An 18,213-nucleotide genomic window follows, 5' to 3' on the forward strand; every position below is an offset into this window, starting at 1 on the left:
AATATTTCCTATCTGTAGGTGTTTTCCCTTCTTTTCCCTTTTCCTCATTTTAAAAAATCCTTCTAACCATGGAATAGATGAGAAAGCATCACGAGGGGGTGGTGGTGCAAGGGGGAGGTTGGAGGCTCTCCTGAGCCATCCTGTCCTGAAATATCCCAAATTCCTCTTTCCCCAGCTCCTGCCTGTGTGACTCCTCCCTGTGCTGTGGCTGCTGGGTGCTTGCTGAGGCCTCTCACCCATCCTTTCTGTGAGAAGCAGCCTAAGAGAACCTTGGAGACAGACAAATCGAGGGCCAGAAGAACCAGAAACCAGGGGCTGGTGGTTATTCCTGCAGGAGCCTCCCGCACCTTTGCACACAAAAATACCTACAGCAAAGAGGTGCTTCACTCCCAACAATAGGGAATTTATCCCTCCTAAAGGGAAAAGATGGGGAAACCCTGAATATTAGTTGCCTGCTCAGGCACAGGAAAATGAGTTTGGCTGATGGAAGGGCTGGGTGCGCACATCATCGCTTCGGCGAGGCTGGGCGCCTCGGGAGAGGCTGAGCTCCAGAGCAGCTCTGCAAACCCACAGTTAAATGGAGCAGCTGGTCTCAAATGCAGAGTCTTGACCAAAAATCCTCAGGGATGAGCTGTGCAGGGTGGGAAAGCTGCTCCGGGTGGCCACTGCCCTTGGGAAGCTCCCGTTCCCCCCACCCTGTCTGCACCCCCAGGTGGCACGGGGACTGCTGGGGGGTGAATCCTGCTGCCTGGTGCTTTCCGAGGTGTGAAGGCTTCTCCCTGGGCTGGACGGACCCTGCCCAGTCGCAAGACTGGGAGAGGCAGTGGGGGGAAGGGAGCAGAACCGCCGGGGGCTTCTGTGGGGCTGGGTGGAGGTGAGCTTGGCACGAGCACCCGCTGCAGCCTTGGCCCCGTGGTGGCTCAATGTCAGCCAGACACACGGACAGGGCCCAGCATGCACTGGGAAGTGGGGATTTGGATGGGATCCTGCTCTAGGATGGGCTTTGCAGAAGGGGGACTGAGCGCCTGCGAGGCTGGGGGAAAACCCGAGCGGAGAGGGAGCAGAAGGGCTCCATCTGCTCCTGTCTGGAAGGAGCCGAGAGTGGCTCCATCATGGTGCATGAATTCCTCCACAGAGGAAAAAAAACAGGGGCTGAAAATCCGTTTAAGCTGGCGGAAAAAGGCAGGACAGGAGGAAAAAGCTGTAACTGGAGTCCAAGGCAATCGCAAATGAAATAAGAAGCATGTTTTTCACCAGGGATGATTGGAGCCTTAGAGGGAGAAGGAATTAATCCTTGGCACTCTCGGGGTAGGGAGCGTTGGAGATGGAGAAGGGGAGAAGGATGGGGATGGAGACAGGGATAGAGGAAAGGGATAAAGACGGGGATGGAGATAGGGCTGGGGAGGGAGATGGAGATAGGGAGAAGGATGGGGATGGAGACAGGGATAGAGAAAAGGGATGAAGACAGGGATGGGGATGAGGATCGTGATGGGGACAGAGATCAGGATGGGGAAGGGGACAGACAGGGAGATGGGGATGATAGGGACAGGGATTGAGATGGGGGATAAAGATGGAGATGAGGAAGGGGATGGAGATGGGGACAGGGATGGGGGTGGAGATGGAGCCAGGGATGGGGAGGGAGGCAGGGATAGAGAAAAGGAATGGGGACAGGGACGGGGATGGAGATAGGGAGAAGGATGGGACTGGAGACAGGGATAGAGAAAAGGGTTGAAGATGGGGATGGGGCTGAGGACGGGGATGGGGCTGAGGATGGGGCTGGGGACGGGGACGGGCATGGGGATGGGGACGGGGATGGGGACGGGGACGGGGCTGAGGACGGGGCTGGGGACGGGGCTGGGGATGGGGACGGGCATGGGGATGGGGACGGGGATGGGGACGGGGACGGGGACGGGGATGGGGACGGGGCTGGGGCTGGGGACGGGGATGGGGACGGGCATGGGGATGGGGACGGGGATGGGGACGGGGCTGGCGACGGGGATGGGGACGGGGACGGGGACGGGGCTGGGGCTGGGGATGGGGATTCGGACGGGGCTGCAGGCGAGGGACGGGGCCGGGACGCGCCGCGAGGCTCCGGGGCGGGCGAACAAAGCGTCGGGGCCGGGCGGGGCCGGTGCGGGTCCCTCCCCGCCGCGCTCGGGAGGCGATAAAAGGCGCGGGGGGCGCGGTGGGGGCGGCAGAGGAGGCGGCCGAGGGGGCGATGAGGCTGTGCGGGGCCGCGCTGCTGCTGTGCGCGGCGGCGGCCGCGGCGCCTCCTCCGGGGCGGGCGGCGGCGGGGGGCAAGGAGCGGCGGGCGCAGTTCGCCTCGTGGGACGAGGTGAACGTGATCGCCCACGGGCTCCTGCAGCTCGGGCACGGCCTGAAGGAGCACGTGGACCGCACCAAGGGGCAGATGCGGGAGCTGGGCAGCCGGCTGAGCGCGCACAACAGCTCCATGGGGCGGCTGCTCCGCCAGGCGAGGGAGGCGCAGGAGCGCGGCGAGCGGCTCCGCAGCAGCGTGCGGGAGCTGGAGGGGCGCGGCAGGCAGCTGCTCAACCTCTCCGAGGCTCTGCGGCAGCGCCTGGAGGAGGTGGCGGCCGACAAAGCCGAGATCCGGGGCCGCCTGGAGCAGCTGGAGGGCAGAGTGCGGCTGGCGCTGCAGGCGAGACCCAGCGGCAACCAGAGCGCCAGGGACCTGGGGGCGCTGCAGGTGAGCGGGGGGGGGGGCAGGGGGGGACCAGGAGAGGCACGGGGGCAGGGGCAGAACAGGGCACCGGGGGGGACCCGGGGGATGCAGAGGGGGCACCGCGGGAGGCACCCGGGGGATGCAGAGGGGGCACCGCACCGGGGGGGCACCCGGGGGATGCAGGGGGGGCACCCGGGGGATGCAGAGAGGGCACCGCACCGGGGGGGCACCCGGGGGATGCAGAGAGGGCACCGCACCGGGGGGGCACCCGGGGGATGCAGAGGGGGCACCGCGGGAGGGACCCGGGGGATGCAGAGAGGGCACCGCACCGGGGGGGCACCCGGGGGATGCAGAGGGGGCACCGCGGGACGGACCCGGGGGATGCAGAGGGGGCACCGGGGGGGACCCGGGGGATGCAGAGAGGGCACCGCGGGAGGGACCCGGGGGATGCAGAGGGGGCACCGCACCGGGGGTGCACCCGGGGGATGCAGAGAGGGCACCGCACCGGGGGTGCACCCGGGGGATGCAGAGAGGGCACCGGGCACCGGGAGGGACCCACCCCCACCCGGGCACCGGGGGTCCCGCGCCTGCAGCGCTGGAGGCTCTGGGGGAGAGCCGGTGGAGCGAGGGGGTACCCGGGCACCAGGGAGACCTCCGCCTGCAACATCGAGGGGCACTGGGGAGGGGGCACCCGGGGGAGGGCAGAGCCGGACCCGCACTCAGAACATTGAGGGGCACTGGGGGAAACCCGGACACTGGGAAGGACCAGGGGGACACGGGGCACCAGGTGTGACCCGAGGGATGAGGGGAGACCCAGACCTGCCTGGGCACTGGGGAGACCCGTGCTCACACCACGGGGGGCATCTGAGCCTGCTTGTGTGCTGTGAGGGATCATGGGGAGCCCCGGGCACCGGGAGCAGCCCAGGGGAAGTGGGTGAGATCTGGGCACCAGGAGAGACCCAGAGGAGGAGGGGGGTACCCGGACCCCCGGAGCGACTCAAGGGGTGAAGGGGTCTAGAGCCCACTTGGGGACCCGGGGAGCAGGGGGAGACCTGGGCACCGGGAGTGACTTGAGAGGTGAGGGGGAACCACACCTGCCCCGATACCAAGAGAGACCTGTGGAAGAGTGGGGAGCCCTGGGCACTGGGGATGACCCAAGGGGTGAGAAGGGAACTGGGACCCTCCTGGGGGAAGCAATGAGGGGTCCCTGCCTTCCTGGGAGTGGCTGTGGGAACAGTGAAGTGGTACCTGACCCTCTGGAACACGGCAGATCAGCACAGAGAGGTGGGGGGATGTGACTTTTGGGCACTGGGAGCAGCAAGTGAGAATTGGCCTCAGGAGGGCAGTGGGGGGATCTGATGGTCCTGGGGACACCAGGAGCATCCGTGGGGACGAGCCTTGCTGGCGGTGGGGGAACTGGCCCACCTGGTTCTGTGCAGTACGTGCAGCACAGCCAGATCTCCCCAGAGTTCTGAGGTTCACTTGTCTCTTCCCCCCCCAGTCCCTGATGGATGCACAGAACGTGCGAATTGAGGAGCTCTTGCAGAAGATCAAGCAGCAGCAGTACAAATTGGACAAGCAGAATCTGCAGATTAAAAGCCTGCAGAGCAAGGTGAGCTCTCATCCCACTCCGCGGCTGGGGGACCACAGCCTGGTACTGAGTGCTGTGCGGACCTCGGCATGAGCCATCCCAGCAGCCCAGTGCTCTGGCAACAGGAGAATTAGCCGTGCCAGTGCTCCTGGGCTTTGGGGACCCTACAAAGTCTGTGGCCCTGGTTCTTGTGCTGTGGTGTTGGTGCAAGGGTAGCAAAAGACTCGCACTGGGAGCTTCCCCAGTGCTTGCACAGAGCAATAAGCAGAATTGGTGTGTGGGAACAGAGCCTCTCTGTGTTCTTTCTGAGTTTATCTGCAGAATGAACTCATTAGCATGGGCATGAAAAACCACAATCACTTCTGGCTTTGCCAGCCTTGGGTATCTCCTGTTCCTTGAGTTTTCTGGGCCATTTCAGCCCTGGCTGTGGTCACAGGGGAGTGGCTGGCGCCTTGGCTGATCAACTTCCCTGAGCAGCAGCATTGAGAACAAGCTGAGATAAAACTGTCCTGACTGGTGCTTTTTTTTAGGTCAATCTACTGATCCCCTTACACCTGAAGGACAACAAAACGCAGTCTCCAAAGTGGAAGATAAACCTGCAGAAGAGCCTCAGCCTCACTAACCAGAGCCAGAATGCAAGCGGGGAGCCCGTGCTGACGCAGAGTGAGTACCTGCCTGCATACAGCAAACCTGCAGCACCGCAACCGTTTGCAAACAAAAGGCTCAGTTGTCCTGAGTCAGGATGTGGGATTTGCTTGCAAAACCAGAGCTTGGGAGTTTCGCCAGGCTGGGGGGATCTGGAGCACCGGCAGGATCTCAGCCTCCTGGATCAGCGTTAGGCCAGCAGGAATGTAGAGATTTAAGAGGAATTTTTCTGTCTGAAATTAAGAATGCAATGGGGAGCGGACAAACACTGCTAGAACGTATTGTATTTGTCAAAGAGGATTGGCAGGTGGAGGCGGGTGGATGCAGGCAGGAAAGGAGGATTTCTGCTCCTTGGAATTAACTCTTGTTCACCTGATCTCACTTCAGCAGGAAGGGTCTGCTGCTCAGTCTCTCTGCTGGCAGAGGGGAGCATGAGGGAGCCCTGGGCTGTGAGAGGAGAGCTTGATCCTTGTGCTTGATCAATATTCCTTGGTTCATATTTAGGGTTCAGACGTGAAAGACAAGTGCCTTGGTTCACACTGTCCTTAGCAGAAGGTGCTGAGCTGCAGCAAACACCCGGGCAGTGAAGGCAGGGGACACTTGCAGCCCTGGGAAACACACACCAGCGCAGGCGAGAGGATGCTGTCTCTGGAGCATCCAGACAGAGCCACGAGCATCCTCCCTGCTGGCAAGGGGGCTGGAGGAGCTCCTGCAGAGTGAAGGGCAGCAGAGCAGGAGTCCCCAGCTGCGTGTCCTGCAGCCTCCCTCCCTGCTGGACAGGAACTGGTGTCCCCGCAGGGTTTGCTGGCCAGGAGCAGCTGCTGTTGTGTTGTCAGCTAAATAGCTGCTGGCTCAGTCTGTGCAGCTGTCTGGGGATGTCCAGGGCGAGCCAAACAAACCAGGCAGGGTGAGGGTGCACAGGGAAATCCTGCTGAGGGCTTAACGCAGGGAGAGCTGTGGGGAAACACACACGGTAGCTTGGATGGGGAGCCTGGAGCTGTCACCGGTTTGCCTGAAAGCAGTGCAGGCAGAACAAAGGGCTGGAGACTTGATCTTAATGAGGAAAGAGATGGGATGCAGGGCTCCGAACTCCTGTTGCTCAGCTCGATAGGGCTGCAGCAGGGCTATGTGAGTCCCCCTTCAGTGAAAGCAGCACTAGCAAGCCAGAAAATTGTCTCAAAACCTCTTTTGCCCCCAATTTTTTCCTAGCTCTGCCCTCAGTAGCATGTTGTAGAGTCACAGAATCATTTGTGTTGGAAGGGACCTTTAAAGTTGACCCAGTGCAACCAACTAACCCTGTCCCCCCGCAGCTCTGCTCTCAGGTTATGTTGAATGTGGGGTGCAGGGAGATGATTTTTGGTCTTTGCTACCTAGTGGTGGCAGACGTAGGCTGTGCTGTTGGCTCTGTACCGGCTCGTGGGTGCTGGGTGCAGCAAACTTTGAAGCATGGTGGGAGGCAGGGAGGGCCCCCAGCCCCTGGGGATGCTGCAAGGCTGGGGGTGCAAGAGCTCAGCCCTTTCTCGTGCCACACTGTGCCCGGTGGGAGCCCCTGGGCATCCCAACTGCCTCCCACCCGCCTGAGCCACGAGCTCCATGTTCTCTTGCCCGATCCCTGTTGTTGGTATTGCTGACAGGAGACAAATTGGCTTCCTCTCATTAGCAAGTCAAGAGAGTTTGCTGGCAAATCTTAAAGCACAACAATATCTGGTGGGCCAGCCTCGTGCCCTCTGCCTGGGGAGGCTTGTGGCTGCTCTCAGAGCAGGCAAGTGCCGGCAAGGCTTGTGCTGGCAGCTCCCTTCCCATTGTCAGCAGAGCCGCGGTGCCGGCAGGGCCATGGGGAACAGTGATGAACTCCACCAGCAGTCCTTTCAGAAAGCCCCTTTTATTTGCATCTAGCCAGCACAAGTTTTTTCAGGCCAAGAGATGGCACAGGGCCAAGCATGTGAAAGTTGAAGGCTTGAAGCAGCCTGGAGAGTGAAAGGTTTAATCACTTGCAGAAAGAGGATCACGTCTTTAGGCAGAGCCTGTGCGCTCTGGCAGCTGGCCGAGTAGGGGAAAGGCAGAGCCCCACTCGCTCTCCCTGCGGTGCTGGGACTCCAAAATAATTGGGCTGGGTTGGGGAGGGTGAGGCGATGCAAACAGCTCCAGGCACGCCCTGCCATCCGCAAGGAAGGGTGTTTATCCCAGGTTGGTGACCTCCTGTCATGCCTGGAGATCCTGTTGGGTAAATAGGGTACCGTGCCTGGGGCAGCTCGAGCCAGCCGTGTTGATTCTTCCATCTTGTTTGGCTCAATAAAAGGGGAGGGAAAGGAAAACATCCAGAGCAGCCAGGAGGTCTTGTTGTTCTGCTGGTGCCATACGGATGTGCAATATGAACTGGAACTAACGAGCGTGTTCCTCAAACAAAAAGATTGAGTGGAAGCTGTTCAAGCAGCTGCATCTCATTCAGCTGCTTCAAAGGCTCCAGTGCAGCAGCAAAACAGAAGAGACGAGTGCAGGGAGTGTGGCCAGGGCCCAGGGAAAAACCAGACAGGGTTGGGTTTGACTTCTGCCACTGAGCATCCGCCTGGGCCCCATCCCACTGATGCTGGGAGATGTGGTGGGTGAGGAGCTCTGCGAGCTCTCCTCTGCTGCTGGGCTTGTGAGCTAGGGTGGCCCCAGCTGCTTTTGTGGGGTTGTGTCCTGGGTTTTCCTTCCCCTAAGCCTCCTTTGGCATCCCTGGCTGTAGGGAAGTGGCAATACAGGGGGATGCATTTGGCCTCCCTGCAGTGCTGAGCGGCTTTGTGTGGTATTGATCCTTCATGCAGAGCACTTGCTCCATTCGTGTGTGCACGAGCTTGAGGGGGGCCGCGTGCTTGTCCCTTGGGTGTGCTGGTGGGCTTGGTGGCACCAGCCCTGGGTGCTGAGGGGGGTGCAGGATGCTGGATGCGGGGCTGTGGGCTGTGGGAGAGGGGCTGCCCACCCCAAGGAGGGGGGAAGCTCACGGGGATCTGGGGAGGGGAACTGGGTGAAAGGTGGTGGCAGGGGTCACACTGCCATCCCCTGGGTCCCCCTGTGCTGACCTTTCCTCTAGTTGTGGCTCCGCTCTTCACCCCGATGCAGCATCAGTGCTCGACAGTGGTGGGGGGTGATGCCCTGTGGGGGCTGCTCTTGCTTTTGGCAGCCCAAAGGTCCCATTTTCCCCCTTGTGCCCCATGTTTAGCCCTGTGGCTGCAGGACAGCCTCTCTCCCCGCTGCTGCCCCACATCACTGTTCCAGCTCCTGCAAGGGGGACCCTGAAGAGGGACTAGGGGGCAGCCAGCCCCCAGCACAGCCCATGGCTGGTCTTCAGGCTTCTCCACCCGTCTGTCTCGGGGCTGTGTGGGCAGCAGCTGTGAGCCACCAGAATCCATCCCGCCCTGATGTGGGAACAACAGATCCCCTTTGTCTGGGGGCAATGGGGGCACCTGTCCTGGCTGACAAAGAGCCCCTTGACTGCGCCGACACCCCGAGGGCAGACATCCCTGCTCACCCTCCTGTGGCCTCTTGACTCGGGTTTTGGAATGGGTTTCCCCCCACCCTCATCTCTGAGCGCTGCCGGTGGTGGTGCCTGGATGGACTTTTATCAGCCCTGTTGAAATGGTGCTTTGCTGGCAGCTCCGGGCAAAGTCCTGCAGGGGTGGAAGGAGAGGTGGGATCCTGGCCGGCACGGGGCCATGGGAGCAGCTGAGGGGTGGCCTCACCCCACACAATTCACTCGTGCAATGAGCTGGGGCTCCCTGTGGTCCACCCACCGCTTCCCTGCCCCGGTCGGTGTGTCTGGGGCAAAAGGGTCACCCTAGCCTGGCCCCATGCCTGTTGGTGGCCTGCTGCCCAGCAGCACATCTGGCTGGAGCCACCAGGAGCAAGGGGTCGCATGCTGGATGTTCAGGCACCTTCCTGGTGTCAGGACCTGGGGGTGTCTTTCTGCCCCTGAGGTCCTTCGAGACTGCTTCAGCCTCGGGGTGGGGATGCTTGGTCCTGGCGTTGCCCAGCCCCAAACGGGCTGCTCCTGTCCGCTGCAGGCACAGAGGGAGCTGGGAAGCTCCTCGGTATCTCCTCGCCAGGGAGCTGTGTTCTCCAGCATAGGTCACCCCAGCCTGGCCTTGGACGTAAGCCCACGGAGCTGCGTTTGGATAAATGGGAAGATCCGGGGTCACAGTGTTTACGGATGCTGGAGTCAGAGGCCGTCATCTCCAGCACGTGGCCGGAGCCACAGCCACCACTGCATGCAGCTGGCTGGGCTCATGGCCAGGGCTGCAAGTGCCACTGCTGTGGTGAGAGCAACCTGCTGAGGAACTGGGATGTGGGGCCATCTTCTCAACCGCTGTTTGCTTCCCTTGCAGAGATCCCAGAGGATTGCCAACAGCTCTTCCTGGCTGGGCAGCAAAGCAGCGGTGTTTTCCAGGTGCAGCCTGCAGGGTCTCAGCCCTTTAAAGTCTACTGTGATATGACTGCAGGTAAAGCAGTGGAGGTGTCCTTCAGGACTTTGCCCACTGGTCTTGTAAGTAGTAAATCCAAAATGACTGTGGCTTCTCCCCACAGAAGGTGGCTGGACAGTGATCCAGAGGCGTGCAGATGGCTCTGTGGATTTTGACCGGCTTTGGGATGCCTACAAGAATGGCTTTGGAGACCTTCATGGTAGGTGGATGATGGTGTCTATCTCCTTATTGTGGGATAGGTGGTATCTTAGCGCAAGTTATTCCCCTTTACTGGCCCCTGGAGCTCTGTGTGCCAGAGCACAGTCTTGGGCTGAGGAGGGGGAGGACACTGCTTGCAGAGCAAGAGTCCTTGGTCTTCCTGTCTTTTTTGGCACATGCCAGATGGTGACTCAAATGCTGCTGTGTCCTGGGTTGTCTGTGTTTGTCTCTGGAGCCTGCTCACATGTCTAGTTTGCACAGCATGTTTGTGGCCTTGCAGCCAACGTATCTTGTTTCAGGTGACTTCTGGCTGGGCCTGGAGAAGATGCATCACCTTGTCCAAGAGGGAAGATACAATCTTCTGATTGAGCTGGAAGACTGGGAGGGAAATTCCCAGGTGGTTCAGTTTGTCTTCAGCCTTGGTGGCGAGAGCACAGCCTACATGCTCAATCTGCTGGGACCTCTGTCTGGAGAGCTGGAAAATGCCATTGGAGACTTCAGACAGCTGCCCTTCTCCACTCGGGATCAAGACCACGACCTCAAAGCTGACACAAACTGTGCCAAACACCTCTCAGGTCAGTGCAAGCTCTTCCCCTCCCTTCAGGCCATTGTCTGGTGGAGGCTGTGAGTTGGGGCAGTGACCTTGTGGTACTGGAGCCCTTTGAGCCTGATTGTTGAGCCATGCAGGGAACAGGGAGGGGAAGCTGAAACCGAGGAGGGGTTCATGATTTGGGTTTTGGCCCAAGCATCTCTCCTGCCAACAGCTTTGCTGGCTGCCACCTTGCTTGGGAACCTTTCCAGTGAGGCAGAGGCTAGTCCCCAGGCCTGAGATGGGGCTGCTGAGGGGATTTTGCATGCAAGAAAGAGCAGCAGGGATTTGCAGATCCATCCTGAAGTCATACGGGATCTGTGTAAAGGTTTCCTAGTGCATGGGAGTCCTCTAGTGTGTGAGAGAGGTGGTCTTGTAAGGTTCTGGAGCCCTGGGGAAGTGGAGAAAGTGGGGGCAGCAGCTGGCTGGAACCTGGGTTTGGTTTTGGTCTGGATGAGCTCTGGGCTAAGCCTGCCTCTTTTGCCTTGTAGGTGGCTGGTGGTTCAGCACCTGTGGCCATGCCAACCTCAATGGGAAGTATTTCCGCTCCATTCCCCGCCAGAGGCATGAGCGCAAGCAGGGCATCTTCTGGAAAACATGGAAAGGCAGGTATTACCCGCTGAAGTCAACCACCATGAAAATCCAACCTGCAGCACTGGAAGCAGAGCCCTAAAGCTGTCACTTGAGACTTGACCTTCTCTGTGGAGCACAGACCTGAGCTCCATCACTTGGTGTTTACAGAACACAAACCCACCCTCCCCAGGAAGCCCCCCGAGGGGCGTTTCTCTTGGTTAGCAGCCCTTTAGTGGCACGGCACAGCTCCTCACTGTAAGACATCTCCATGTTGCTGAAACAGCTGGACAGGAGCTCCCAAACAAGAGGAGCTACCAGCAGGGATGTCCACCTCCAGAGCATGCACATGGGTCTTCCAACCCACCACATGCCGCTGCAGCAAGTTCAAGTTGTCTGGTGCTTTCTGTCCTGTCTGGTTTTGTTAAGCTGGGGCTGGGGGGAAGGGGACCACATGAAGTGTTCTGCAACCCTGGACCCAAGCATTGGATACAGAGCCTCACTGTGTCCTGTCTCACTGTCGTTCCCAAATGATGTCCTCTGTACCTTCCTGCAAGAGCCTCCAAACCTCCGTGCTGGAGCTGTGGGGCCGTGAGCCTCGGGCAGTTCCATCTGCACAGCCCCTGCTCTGGTGACTTCAGCCTGCTGAGAACATGGTCATGGTGGGAAGGCTGAAGGACACCCTGTGCAGAAGGGAACCTCAGGCTCACTTGGTGTCCCTGGCCTCCACAGCTTCAAAGCCCTGTGGCTGTGCTGGAGTCTGCAGAGGGCTGGGGAAACCACTTCCAGCTCCAGGAGATGAGGGGTGGGATCTTGCAGCTGGTCACACAGGGGCCAGATCCTGGTGAACTGACTCTTAAGATCTGCCTGGAGTCTCATGGTGTTGCTGGGGGTGGCTGGGATGAGCACTAGGACAGCACAGGTACGAAGCAGTGACTGCCCTGCGCAGGACCAGCCCTGCTGTCAGCTGTAAATCCCCTGGAGGGCTGCCTTCTCCCAAAAGCCTCCCTGCACTTCGTGGAGTGAATAGCACCGTCCTGCACGTGTGTCCCAAAACATGCTCTAACAGGCATGGGACAACAGGACAACAGGGTTTCTCGGCAAGAGCCACACTGCCTTGTTGGGTGTGCACCCTGATGTACGGCGTTGCCTCTGCCTTTGGGATCAGCATCGGGGGAGAGGCGGGCAAAACAGGTCCCTGAAAACTGTTACGGGCCAAGCTGCCGTCTTGGGGCTTCCCAAGCATCCTGCCCTATTGAAGTCATATTGACTACTGTGCTAGAGCTCCTAGCTGCTAATAGCTGTAAATAGTTGTTTGTAGGATGTTGGATCTTGTCAATGAATTTCCTCTTTTAATTTGTTTCCATATTTAAATGCAGTGTTAATAACAATGTGGTGTAATTTATAAGTGTTGATGCTGGGAAGGAAAAAAAGCAACTGTAGTCTGTGTATTTTAAACTTTTTTTTTTTACTAAAGTATCTTTTCTGAAGATGTCTTTTAATAAAAACATGCCTGTAACTGCCCTGCCTGGGTTATTTGCCTGACGTTTTACCAGTAAGTATGTGTGGGAGCTATGTGAGGACTCTGGATTCTGCAGCTTCATTTGTTGGGAGCTTGACCTGAGCAGTGTGCTTCCTTCTGGCCTCAATTTTCAGCTCTGTCCTTACAGACCTTTTGGATCAATCTCTGCCATAACCCCCAGCAGCAGCTTTTAGTCTCTTTGAAGTTTATGGACTTTAAATTTCTTTTTCTCTCTGGAAGTCGAGCCCTGGGGCAGCAAGCTTACAAGTGATGATGAGCTGGCTTTTCTTATTCCTTGATGTGGACCTTTGCACCAGGGAGATACTTCTTGTAGCTGGCTGGAAAACCCCCTCCCACTGCCTTGAACAAGAGCAGAGGCTGAGGTCTAAATGATCTCGATGGATTAAAGTCAGAGCTTATCAGGACAAGCAGTAGTCTTTTTCCTGCTTATAATGCATGCAGAGTCACCTCCAGAAGGCTTTATTGCAGCTTCTGAGGAATGATTACGCAGGTCAGCAGGAAATGAACTGAGGATGGAGCAGGAGCCTTGATGATGACAGGGTTAAACTCCAGCCTTGCTCATGTGGTCTGATACAGGTGCTGCTGCTGAGGGAAGGGGAGCTAAAATTGCTCCTTGCAGAAGGAAGAGACAAGCATAGACATAGCAGTGCCCTGGAGCAGCTGTATAAATACCTGATGGACCTAAAAGTGGCCCCAGCTCCTGTGTCTGCCCTCCTTCCCTGTGAAAAAAACTGGGGTTAATGATAGCCTCAAGCACGATTGCACAAACAGGCCATTATACCTAGCTCTGTGCTATCTGTCTGCTCCCTCTTGCATTCAGAAATACATTTTTAATGTTCCATTTGCTTAACTCAAAGTGTGCCTGGGTGCACCAGCAGATACTGGAGTGCTACGTTTTGGTCTGGATGCTAAAATGATCAGACTGAGGTGGGGTTCATACATCAAATAGAGACCAGGGAATGAGCTTTGCTGGATTTATTCATTGCCAGGGCGGTTAGGCAGATCTCGGGTTTGCTCCCAGCATCTACAGGAGGTGCTGCAGGGTGATACCCGCCAGGAAAGGCTAAATGTCTGGAATCTTGCCTACCCTGGGACCTGCAGCTACTGCTTTCTCCGTGTCTCTGTCCCACGCTATTCAGCCATGCAAATCTCCATGTCCCTGCACCATGGTCTCATACGTGTGGCGTCCTGGAGCCCTTCCACGTCCCTCTGCAGAAGGAGTTAGTCATAAATCACTAGGTTGGAAAGGACCACAGGATCATCGAGTCCAACCATTCCCATCAATCACTAACCCATGTCCCTCAGCACCTCATCCACCCGTCCCTTAAACCCCTCAGGGAAGGTGACTCAACCCCCTCCCTGGGCAGCCTCTGCCACTGCCCAATGACCCTTTCTGTTAAATATTTTTTCTTGATGTCCAGCCTGAACCTCCCCTGGTGGAGCTTGAGGCCATTCCCTCTCGTCCTGTCCCCTGTCCCTTGGGAGAAGAGCCCAGCTCCCTCCTCTCCACAAGCTCCTTTCAGGGAGTTGGAGAGCAATGAGGTCTCCCCTCAGCCTCCTCTTCTCCAGGATAAACACCCCCAGCTCTCTCAGCCGCTCCTCTTGTTCTCCAGCCCCCTCACCAGCTTCGTTGCTCTTCTCTGGACTCGCTCCAGAGCCTCAACATCCTTCTTGTGGTGAGGGGCCCAGAACTGACCCCAGGATTCGAGGAGCGGTCTCACCAGGGCCGAGTCCAGAGGGAGAAGGACCTCCCTGGCCCTGCTGGTCACACCGTTTCTGATCCAAGCCAAGATGCCATTGGCCTTCTTGGCCACTGGGCCACTGCTGGCTCATGTTCAGTCGCTGTCAACCAGCAGCCCCAGGTTTCCATGAAAAATTAGTCCTGAGTCTCTGTTTTCATCTGAAGACCCCCTTGAATCCTCCAGTTCCTTCGTTTTTCCCAGCTGGCTGTACCGAGGCTTGTGGAGGATTTGCAGGAAGGGTGGGCAGCTCCCTCCGGCGACAGCGGGAGAAACGACACGTGGAGCTCCCAGCGGCGTGTGGGACACGGGGACCCGAAGGAGACCGGCCAGGGACCCACGGCAGCTCCTGAGCTGAACGGGCAACCCGGGGCTGCGAGTCGTCCCAGCTGAACCACAGCGAGGGAACAAGGGTTGCTGGGGAAGGGGCTGGAGAACAAGAGGAGCGGCTGAGAGAGCTGGGGGTGTTTAGCCTGGAGAAGAGGAGGCTGAGGGGAGACCTCGTTGCTCTCTCCAACTCCCTGAAAGGAGGTTGTGGAGAGGAGGGAGCTGGGCTCTTCTCCCAAGTGACAGGGGACAGGACGAGAGGGAATGGCCTCAAGCTCTGCCAGGGGAGGTTCAGGCTGGACATCAGGAAAAAATTTTCACGAAAAGGGTCATTGGGCACTGGAACAGGCTGCCTAGCAAGGAGGTTGAATCACCTTCCCTGGAGGGGTTTAAGGGACGGGTGGATGAGGTGCTGAGGGGCAGGGTTTAGTGATTGATGGGAGTGGTTGGACTCGATGATCCAGTGGGTCCTTTCCAACCTAGTGAGCCTGAACACCAGGCTGCTAAAGGCTGCAGGGTCTGGCAATGGTGGGACAGGGTGGGACCAGAATCACTATGAGATGGTGCATGCCCCAGTGTGGAGTCTGGACTCAGTAGAAGAATCAGATCAAACTGCACCTGTGGGCTACCTCAGAGCATTGTTAGAATCATAGAATGGTTTGGGTTGGAAGGGACATTCAAGATCTGCCAGTTCCAGTCCTCAGGAGCACTGCAGAGGCTGAAGCACCTGGGCAATGGACAGTGTCTTGGGTGACCATTCTGAGCAAAGTTTTATCATGTATAAAAAGCAGAAAGTGTAGGCCTGCTTGATATTAAGGGTGTGTGCCCAGCACAGTTTAAGAAAATATTTGGAGTTGGTAGGACCACTGCTGCCTGCAGCTTGGTGGCCTGCAACCTATTCATAGAATCACAGAATTGTAGAATCATAGAATAGTTTGGGTTGGAAGGAATCTTAAAGATCATCTAGTTCCAACCCTGCTGCCATGGGGTCAGGCTGCCCAAGGCCCATCCAACCTGGCCTTGGACACCTCCAGGGATGGGGCAGCCACAGCTTCCCTGGGCAACCTGTTCCAGGGCCTCACCACTCTCATGGTGAAGAAATTCTTCCTTATGTCTAGTCTGAATCTGCCCCTCTCCAATTTATACCCATTGCCCCTCATCCTGTCACTACAAGCCTTTGTGAGCAGTCCCTACTCAGCTTTCTCTTAGCCCCCTTCAGGTACTGGAAGGTTGCTATAAGATCTCCTTGGAGCCTTCTCTTCTTGAGGCTGAACAAGCCCAACTCTCTCAGCCTGTCCTCATATGGAAGGTACTCCAGCCCTTAGATCACTTTATTAGCCTCCGCTGGACTGGTTCCAATAGTTCCACATCCTTCTTATGTTGAGGATTCCAGAATTGGACACAATATTCCAGATGAGGTCTCACAAGAGAGTAATAGAGGGGCACAATCCCCTCCCTTGACCTGCTGGCCACGCTTCATTTGATGCAGCCTAGGACACAGTTGGCCTTTTGGGCTGCAGGTGCATGTTGCCAGCTCATGTCAGGTTTCTCATCAACCAGCACCCCCAAGTCCTTCTCTGCAGGGCAGCTCTCAATCACATCATACCCCATCCTGTAGTGAAAATGGGGATTGCCCTGACCCAGGTGTAGGACCTTGCACTTGGCCTTGTTGAATCTCATGAAGTTCTCACAGCCCCACTTCTCCAGCCTGTCCAGGTCCCAATAGATGGCATTCTGTCCAACCCAATCATGGAATGGTTTGGGTTGAAAGAGACTTTAATGCCCATCCAGTTCCACACCCTTTCCATCAGCAGGGACAACTCCCACTGCATCTAGTTTCTCCAAGCCCCATCTGACCTGGACTTGAACATCTCCAGGGATGGGGCAGCCACCACTGCTCTGGGGAACCTGGGCCAGGGCTCCCCATCCTCACAAGGAAACATTTCTTCCTAAAATCTCATCTCAATCTCTTCTCTTTCAACTTAAAACCATTTCACCTCATCCTATCCCTGCACTCCCTGATCAAGAACCTCTCCTCAGCTTCCCTGGAACCACTTTCAGTACTGCAAGCTGCTCTAAGGTCTCCCTGGAGCCTTCTCCAGGCTGAGCAACCCCAACTCTCTCAGCCTGTCCTCATATGGAAGGTGTTCCAGCTCTTGGATCAACTTCATGGGCTCCTCTCGACTCGCTCCAACAGATCCATGTCCTTCCTATGTGAAAAGGACACATTCAAGGACACCTGGTATTCCCAAAAAGGGTCTGCAAACGCACTGCCCCATGAGCACCAGTGACACATGGCTGGTTTGAGTGACATGACAGCAATTTTCCAGTGCAAAATATACCATGAGCCTGGGGGGACTACAGGGGTGAAGAACGCAGGGACTCCAGGCTCACTCTTCCCTCCGGATTGCCCGGAGCAGCAGCCCTCCTGAAGCACCAGAGCATCATCTTCGCTCCCTGCAGCCCAGCCCATGTTTAAAATCTACCCCAGGGTGTTTCAGAGCTGTATGGCACTCACAGGGATACCTCTGTCGTACCTTGCTCTTCAAAACTCAGGGGAACTATTTCCAGGCATTGGGAGAAGAAAATAAGAAAGTAATTTCCATCCAAAGCAATATAAAACAGCTTTGGGGTTTTTTTTGCTCCCTCCATGCACACCCACTATACAGTTCAGAACCAATTAAGCTATTTGTGATAATGAAAATAAGATGTTTTACTTCTGCTGTGCCCATTTTCACCAGAACAAAGTGAGGGAAGCAAAAACCTCGTTTGCAAGACCAGCAAGGAGCCTCCCTCCTCTCCTTCCTTTCACCCAGCCACTCATGGGATGCGGCATTATCAGGTGTGGGAAACTCAGCATGGATTAATTCCCTTTCCTAGGAGATTCTGCATCCAGCATGTTCCAGCTTTGCTCCTCCTGATGCTATTTCACTGTTTGTTGATTTAATGCTCAGCATCCTGGGGTGTGCCCATTACTAACAGAGCCTTTTGCTGTGGTCCTGCGGGGATACAAACAGCATCATCGCGAGAGAGTGCAAATGCCTTCCTGCAGATCCTGGTAGCTAAAATGCCCTTCAGCCTGGGGAGGATTAAAATTCCAATGGCCCATGTTGTATGTGAGTATCAGAACTTTTTGGGAATACCAGGTGTCCTTGAATGTGTCCTTTCCACACAGGAAGGACATGGATCTGTTGGAGCGAGTCCAGAGGAGCCCATGAAGATGATCCGAGGGCTGGAGCACTTACCATACAAGACAGGCTGAGTGAGCTGGGATTGTCCAGCCTGGAGAGAGAAGGCTCTGGGAACACTTTTGAGCATCTTCCAGTACTAAAAAGGGCTCCAGGAAAGCTGCGGAGGGACATTTTACAAAGGCATGGAGTGATAGGACCGGGCAGAATGGCTTTAAAATGGTAGGGGGGAGATTTAGATCAGACATTAGGAAGAAATTCCTCACGATGAGGGTGGGGAGGCCCTGGCCCAGGTTGCCCAGAGCAGTGGTGGCTGCCCCATCCCTGGAGGGGTTCAAGGCCAGGTTGGATGGAGCTTGGAGCCCCTGATCCAGTGGGAGGTGTCCCTGCCCGCGGCAGAGGTGGGACTGGGTGCGCTTTGAGATCCCTCCCAGCCCAACCCACCCTGTGACGCCGAGGCCCCGCCCCCTTTAGGCCCCGCCCCCCGCCCCTTTTCGCAGGGTCCCGGCTGCGGCTCCTAGCCCCGCCCCTCCCACGCTGCGCGCGCTCCCATTGGGCCGCGCCGTCCGCCCGTCATCGCCGCCGCGCTCTCCTATTGGTCGCTTGCGCCGCGCCCGGCGCTTGCCCCGCCCCCCGCGGGCTCTGGCGGGCGCTGATTGGCGGGCGGGCGGCGCCCCCCC

At 57.3% G+C, this 18,213-nt stretch overlaps 1 protein-coding gene across 1 annotated transcript; it reads left to right on the forward strand.

Moving 5' to 3' along the window:
* Positions 1 to 2,218: 2,218 nt before the first annotated feature.
* Positions 2,219 to 12,255, forward strand: ANGPTL4 (angiopoietin like 4). The gene is made up of 7 exons (XM_069877824.1): positions 2,219 to 2,707; positions 4,185 to 4,295; positions 4,805 to 4,937; positions 9,284 to 9,397; positions 9,483 to 9,578; positions 9,877 to 10,152; positions 10,658 to 12,255. Exons 1-7 carry the CDS (start codon positions 2,219 to 2,221, stop codon positions 10,837 to 10,839), a joined length of 1,401 nt encoding a protein of 466 aa, XP_069733925.1. The 3' UTR covers positions 10,840 to 12,255.
* The last annotated feature ends 5,958 nt before the right edge of the window (positions 12,256 to 18,213 follow it).

This window comes from Phaenicophaeus curvirostris, chromosome 28, assembly GCF_032191515.1.
Source record: "Phaenicophaeus curvirostris isolate KB17595 chromosome 28, BPBGC_Pcur_1.0, whole genome shotgun sequence".
Taxonomy (NCBI): Eukaryota; Metazoa; Chordata; class Aves; order Cuculiformes; family Cuculidae; genus Phaenicophaeus; species Phaenicophaeus curvirostris.